The sequence below is a fragment of the Phaseolus vulgaris genome, chromosome 10 (assembly GCF_000499845.2).
Source record: "Phaseolus vulgaris cultivar G19833 chromosome 10, P. vulgaris v2.0, whole genome shotgun sequence".
Lineage (NCBI taxonomy): Eukaryota > Viridiplantae > Streptophyta > Magnoliopsida > Fabales > Fabaceae > Phaseolus > Phaseolus vulgaris.
Window position 1 is genome coordinate 9,500,543 of NC_023750.2, and position 6,301 is coordinate 9,506,843.

A 6,301-nucleotide genomic window follows, 5' to 3' on the forward strand; every position below is an offset into this window, starting at 1 on the left:
AGTTGATACTCTTACTCGAAGAAGGTTTATAGATGACCGCCCGAGTAAAATTTTGTATGAAGTGTTGACATCGACTATTAGATATCTTATCTTGATAGTTCGACGAAGGTGTTTGTCTTCACCGAAGGTGGTATACAAGTCAATATACCCTCGAGTGTCCATTCGTTCTCCAGAAAAACAAACTATCTGGTCATCATACGGTTGGATTTCGAATTTTAGGATCCTCATCTTCTTAAATGTTTTCTAGTAAAAAATGTCGACCATACTCCCTTGATCTACTACTGTCTTCATGATGGCAAACTCATCTAATTCTACAGTGATGACCATAAGGTCATCTTGGGCTGGGTCTATCGCTCTGAAATCATCATTTATGAAGAGTATTGGTTGTATCCTTGATTGGGCTATGGCAGAGGTGAATTCATCGACCGAATTGCCCCAAACGTGTTTCTTCCGAGCAGAGCTCGAACATCCTGCACATGCAAATCCACTAGCGATTATGTTGACTACCTCTCTCCCACTTTTGCATGAAAGCTTATCCCTTCTCGGAGTCTCACTCCTTCCTTGTTGTTTCTTTGGTCGTTGGTCATCATCGTTATGACGCCAAGGATAATGTTCCCTTCGTTCATCTCTTCTAGGATATTTTTCCCTCTCAGGGGATCTATGAGAATCTATTTTAAAAAAAATTGTTACTACTAGAGAATCCTTGTGCTAACTTTTAAATAGTTTTCTTATATGATATTGAGAGGTCAAATTCCCAAAGACCGATTATTATTTGAAGCAGAGATTGAAAGGGTAGCTAAAAGAAACAAAAAGACAAAGACAAAAGAGAGGCAAAGAGACACTAGGGAGGAATCATCAACCACTTTTCTTTTCCCACTAATATTTTTCAGGAGGAAAGCAACATGGCAGAAGAGCAAGCACCACCTCCTAAGAGGACACTAGGACATTATGTCATGTATCCAGGGCCAAGGCATTTTCCTAGTATTGCAATACCTGCTACCGCCAAGGCCTTGGAAATAAAACCCGTTTTTCTCACTCTCATCAGTACTTATCAATTTACAACAATGGATCGGGAGGATCCATATACACATTTGGATACATTTTATGAGTTGGTGGGAACAATGGGTTTTCAATCAGCTGATATATGCGTTTGTTTCCTTTTTCATTGGCAGGAAAGGCTAAGGGATGACTCAAATCACTTCCAAATCAGAACCTCACTAGCTGGAAGGATGTAGAGGAAAAATTTGTGTAAAGATATTTTTCAATCTTTCGCTACATCAAAGTAAAGTCTGAAATCTCTATGTTGAAACAAGGAGCAGATGAATCTTTTTGTGAGGCATGAGAGAGATTCAAAATGATCCTTAGAAAAGGCCCAAATCATAGGTTTGAAGATATTGCTCAACTGAGCATATTTCTTATTGGTCTTAGATCTGATACAAAGATGCTGCAATTAGTGGCACAATGATGGCTCTTGATGTAGAACAACCGACAAGGATTATTGATACATTGACATCAACTGATTATCAAGTCCAACATGATAGACAAGGTATTCAGAAGAAATGGTTGTTAGAGTTGACTTCAGATGCACTCTTGGCTCAGAATAAAATTCTGACACAACAGATTGATACATTAACCGCACAAATGGCTAAGTGGCCTCAACAAATACAAGCCATGCAATTATCTCAGAGCCAAAGTCAATCAATCAAGTGTGATTTTTGTGGAGGTGGTCATCCCATTGGTCATTGTTTCTATCAAAACAACTCATTTGAAGCAAAAGTAAATTACATGGGTGATGAGGGAAGGAAAGGTTGTTTCTCCAATAACAATAATTATTCTCAAGGTTGGAGAAACAATCAAAATCAAAATTTTGGGGGAAATCAAGATAGTGGTCCATCCAGTAATCAAGATCCTTTCCAACAACAACAATAACAACCCCTATATCCTTCAGTTAACAAATTGGAAGATACTTTGGAGAAATTCATGAAAGCTACTATGGCCAGTCACGAGAATAATATGGCGACAGTCATAAATATAGAAATGCATATGCTAATGTTACTAGAGTAACCATCTGGAACAGTTATGTTTTTCAGAGTTTTGAGAAATGTATCTTTATTTGCATTTTTCAGTGTATATGTAGTAGAGAGATATCTACCATTTTCATCAGACTAAAGATCAAGTCTAATACCCCAAAGTTGTAAATCATTTTAGATTGTCTTTACATTTATTTAAACTATCATTCAACAATGTAAACACCACACTATCCCATACTTTTTTTCAATGTGCATAACATCCAAATTGTGGGACAATAAGTTTTCTACCCAATAAGAAAGTTCAAAAAAATATACTCTTTTCTTTTCGTCATTGTTGAGTGTCTAACTTTGCATGATTAACTCTGTGCTATCTTTTTGCTCACTCTTCAAGTATTGGTTCTTTTCGAAATTCAACGTTAAGATTTTGAACTTGTTGTAAGACATATTTTTTATTATAAAAAAATAAAATTATATTAAAATGGCAGAGTTTAGTTTGAGATGATTTTACAAAAAATAAAAATAGTTGACACTATTTATCCATAAATCCTAAAAACGACGCCATTTTAGTAAAAAAAAATAAAAAGTGGCCATGCTACTAAAAACCCTCATTGTTATTGCAGCAGAAGAAACAAAAATGAAAATTTTGGTCAATTGCGGTCTCATCTGCATCACATGATAATCTCTAAACGAAGATTTCTAAGTTCTGACAGCTTCAACACGTTGTGATACGAAATTTATGGCAGAGAAATTTCAATCCCATTTCCATCACGGCGATAAGACCCTGTTGTTTTTTCTCAACCACTCACCACAAATGGTAATAACGGTTTTTCTTGTTCTATGATTTATATCGTATCACACTCACTTGTATGTTATTTGGCCCTTACTCATACGTTTCTTTCTTGACCTTTTCCACTTGCTTTGAACCTAGCTATAATAAGTATATGCTTGGCTTAGATCTTTTGGCAACAAAAATCTTCCACTTGTGCCAATGGCTCCAAAAGCTATGTTTCGCCTTCTCATCTTTCTCACTCTCCTAGTTTCTTCCACTGCTTTTTCCTTCATATTCCATGGCTTCAATGAAAGCAATATCACCCTTGAAGCGAATGCACAGGTTGACAACCAAGGTAGACTCGAGCTTACCAGAAGAGAAACCAACATTGTTGGCCATGCATTCTATAACAAATCCATTAATATACATAACAAAAATGCTTCATCCCTCCAGCCAAAGGTTTTTTCCTTTAGTACATGCTTTGTTTTCTCAATTGTGTCACCAAGCTCTGGCCCTGGTGGTTTTGGTCTTGCCTTCACCATAGCTCCTTCAACACAATTCCCAGAAGCTGATGGTGGCCATCTTCTTGGTCTTTTCAACTCTGATAATGATATGAACTCCTCAAATCATATCTTTGTGGTTGAGTTTGATACAGTGAATGGCTACAAAGATGCCACTGACACTGTAGGAAACCATGTGGGGGTGAACAAAAATGGCATGTCCTCAAATATATCTGAGCCTGCCGCTTACTATAAAGATGGCAAAAAGGAAGAGTTCAACATGGAGAAGGCTGACGCTGTTTGTGCTTGGATTGAATATGATGGTGAAACAGAAATACTGAATCTCACAATAGCCTCTTATTTGGAACCAAAACCAAGCAAACCACTTATATCCGAGGCTGTTGACATCAAGTCTGTCATGAAGGAAAGCATGTTTTTTGGTTTCTCTGCGTCAACAGGTGAGAGCAAAGCAAGTGCCCATTATATTCTGGGGTGGAGCTTTGCATTGAATGGGGTTGCCCCTCCACTAGATGCTTCACTACTTCCAAAGCCACCCCCAAAGGAGAAAGACTCACACTCTTTTCCTTGGATAAAGGTTATAATTGGCATCTTGGCTGCTTTGACATTTACCTTGTTGTGCCTTTTGTTTTTTGTAACACTCCATAAGAGATATATGGAATTTGAAACTCTTGAGGACTGGGAGATGGATTGTCCTCATAGGTTCAGATATAAAGATCTTCACCTAGCAACAAAGGGGTTCATAGAGAGCCAAAAAATTGGAGTTGGAGGCTTTGGTTCTGTGTACAAAGGGGTGTTACCCAGCACAAGAACTGAGGTTGCTGTTAAAAGGATCCTGAGAAGTCCAGCCCAAGGAATGAGGGAATTTGCAGCTGAGATTGAAAGCTTAGGAAGATTGAGGCACAAGAACTTGGTGAACCTTCAAGGGTGGTGCAAGCACAAGAATGATCTCCTCCTAGTTTATGATTACATTCAGAATGGGAGCCTTGACTCTCTCCTATTCAACAAAAACTTTGTTTTGGATTGGGACCAGAGATTCAAAATTCTCAAAGGTGTAGTTGCTGGGCTGTTGTATCTTCATGAAGAATGGGAGCAAGTGGTGATCCATAGGGATGTGAAATCTAGCAATATTCTTATTGACGTAGACTTCAATGCTCGTTTGGGTGACTTTGGACTAGCAAGACTTTGTAGCCATGATCAAGTGTCACACACAACAAGTGTGGTTGGAACCATTGGATATATTGCACCAGAGTTAACTAGGACAGGAAAAGCATCTACAAGCTCTGATGTGTACGCATTTGGGGTCCTACTTCTTGAAGTGGTTGCTGGAACAAGGCCTGTTGGTTCATCAGGTCAGTTTTTCTTGGTGGATTGGGTTCTTGAAAATTGTCAACTGGGTCAGATTCTTGAAGTGGTTGATCCAAAGCTAGATTCTGTTTATGATGAAGAGGAAGTAGAGTTGGTTCTGAAATTGGGTCTACTATGCACTCAAAACAAAGCTGAGTATAGACCCTCTATCGAACAAGTTACTAGGTACCTAAACTTTGATGACCCTTTTCCTGATATCTCTGATTGGAGATACTATGATTCTCAAAGTAGCACAACAAGCTTAGGTTTTACAGAAGCCATGTCTTCATCCTCGTACAGTTTAGCCTCCATTGAAAGGAATCCAATGTCCAGTGGCAGATAGCAAAAGAATATTTGTTATTTAATTTCCTTTTACCATATTCCCTTTTAATTGTTTCTACCCAATTTATGAGACTTAACTGCTACAAATTGGTGGACCTCTATTTTGTACAAATTCATTATTTCCGCTCAAATTCTCTGATATGGCTATTTCATGTACCAAGATATATATATATATGTGAAGGAGAAACACACTTTAATAGATAACGTAAACGTGAAGTTGTTCGACTATAATCTGTCTACATCCAGACATAGTTCATTATGATAATTTATGAGATTTATAATTTGAAGTTTCTTCTGAATCTTCATAATATTAAAACTCTCAACTCTTGCGTTAAATAATAATTATCAAGTTTAAGTTCTTAAGTACAAGACAAAAGTAATTGTTTTACAACTTTCCACCAAAGACATTTCTCATACAAACTAAACATGTGTATAAATGGTTCATTTTTAAAATAACATGAGCTATCAATAGTTAGTTACACAAAATTAAACAAAAGGGCTAGACAATCGAAAACATAAGTTCTTCTACAGAAAATAATACTCATCAGACGGGGTTTTGAACCATTAAATAGTTTGAAACAACTATACAATGACAAACTAGAAGGGACACAAGCTATGCATTTATTAAAACAAATAATAAACATTAAGTGTAGGTTTAGCCTACGGTACAAATTTTCAAAATTTAAGAATTAAAATAGTAAATTATATTTTATTTGGATTTGTGTCCCCATAACCTACACAATTTTAAAGTGCACATTTATGTCAATTTAAGGGACATTATCTTATTTAATATGAAGTTTTTTTGAAAAAGGCGTGGTGGTAAACAAAATAAACTAATTCTTCATTCTCTTGTGTACGTGCTCATCTCTCGTTTTTCATCTATGTTGTCATAGTTCTTCATCTCTCGTTCCTTGTTCTCATGTGTGCTAAATTTAGGGTTCTTCTCCCGTGCATTGAGTTTAGGGTTCTTCTCCCCTGCGTTCTTCTCCGCGTGCGTTGTTCTCTCTGCATTTTTCTCCCAGTTCGCTTCTTCCATTCTAATTGTAAGTATCTTCTACCTCTCCATTCTAGTTTGAGTAAGTGAATATTGACAAACACTACTATCACTGTTGTTGGAGGTATTCGTGGTGATGAGGCAGAGGCTTTGCCGAAGGTGAAACCCTAAAGGTGATTCTCTTTCACTTGGCAATGTGTTTTGTTTCTTTTAAGGAAATGTTGGCTGAATGTTTATGGTATTTTTTTGGTGAATGTTATGGAATTTTTTTGGTTATTTTTTATTTGAAGGTTTTATTTGA

At 36.9% G+C, this 6,301-nt stretch overlaps 1 protein-coding gene and 1 pseudogene across 1 annotated transcript; one reads left to right on the forward strand and one right to left on the reverse strand.

The window, feature by feature from the left end:
- Window positions 1-1,279: 1,279 nt before the first annotated feature.
- On the reverse strand, window positions 1,280-1,386 carry LOC137819908 (small nucleolar RNA R71; annotated as a pseudogene).
- A 1,243-nt stretch (window positions 1,387-2,629) lies between these two features.
- LOC137818986 (lectin-domain containing receptor kinase VI.4-like) lies at window positions 2,630-5,137 on the forward strand. The gene has a single exon (XM_068622668.1). It carries the CDS (start codon window positions 3,019-3,021, stop codon window positions 5,005-5,007), a length of 1,989 nt encoding a protein of 662 aa, XP_068478769.1. The 5' UTR covers window positions 2,630-3,018; the 3' UTR covers window positions 5,008-5,137.
- Window positions 5,138-6,301: the final 1,164 nt, after the last annotated feature.

Coding starts and splice junctions, on each gene's coding strand:
- LOC137818986 (XM_068622668.1), top strand. CDS start 3,019: ATGGCTCCAAAAGCTATGTTTCGCCTTCTCATCTTTCTCACTCTCCTA.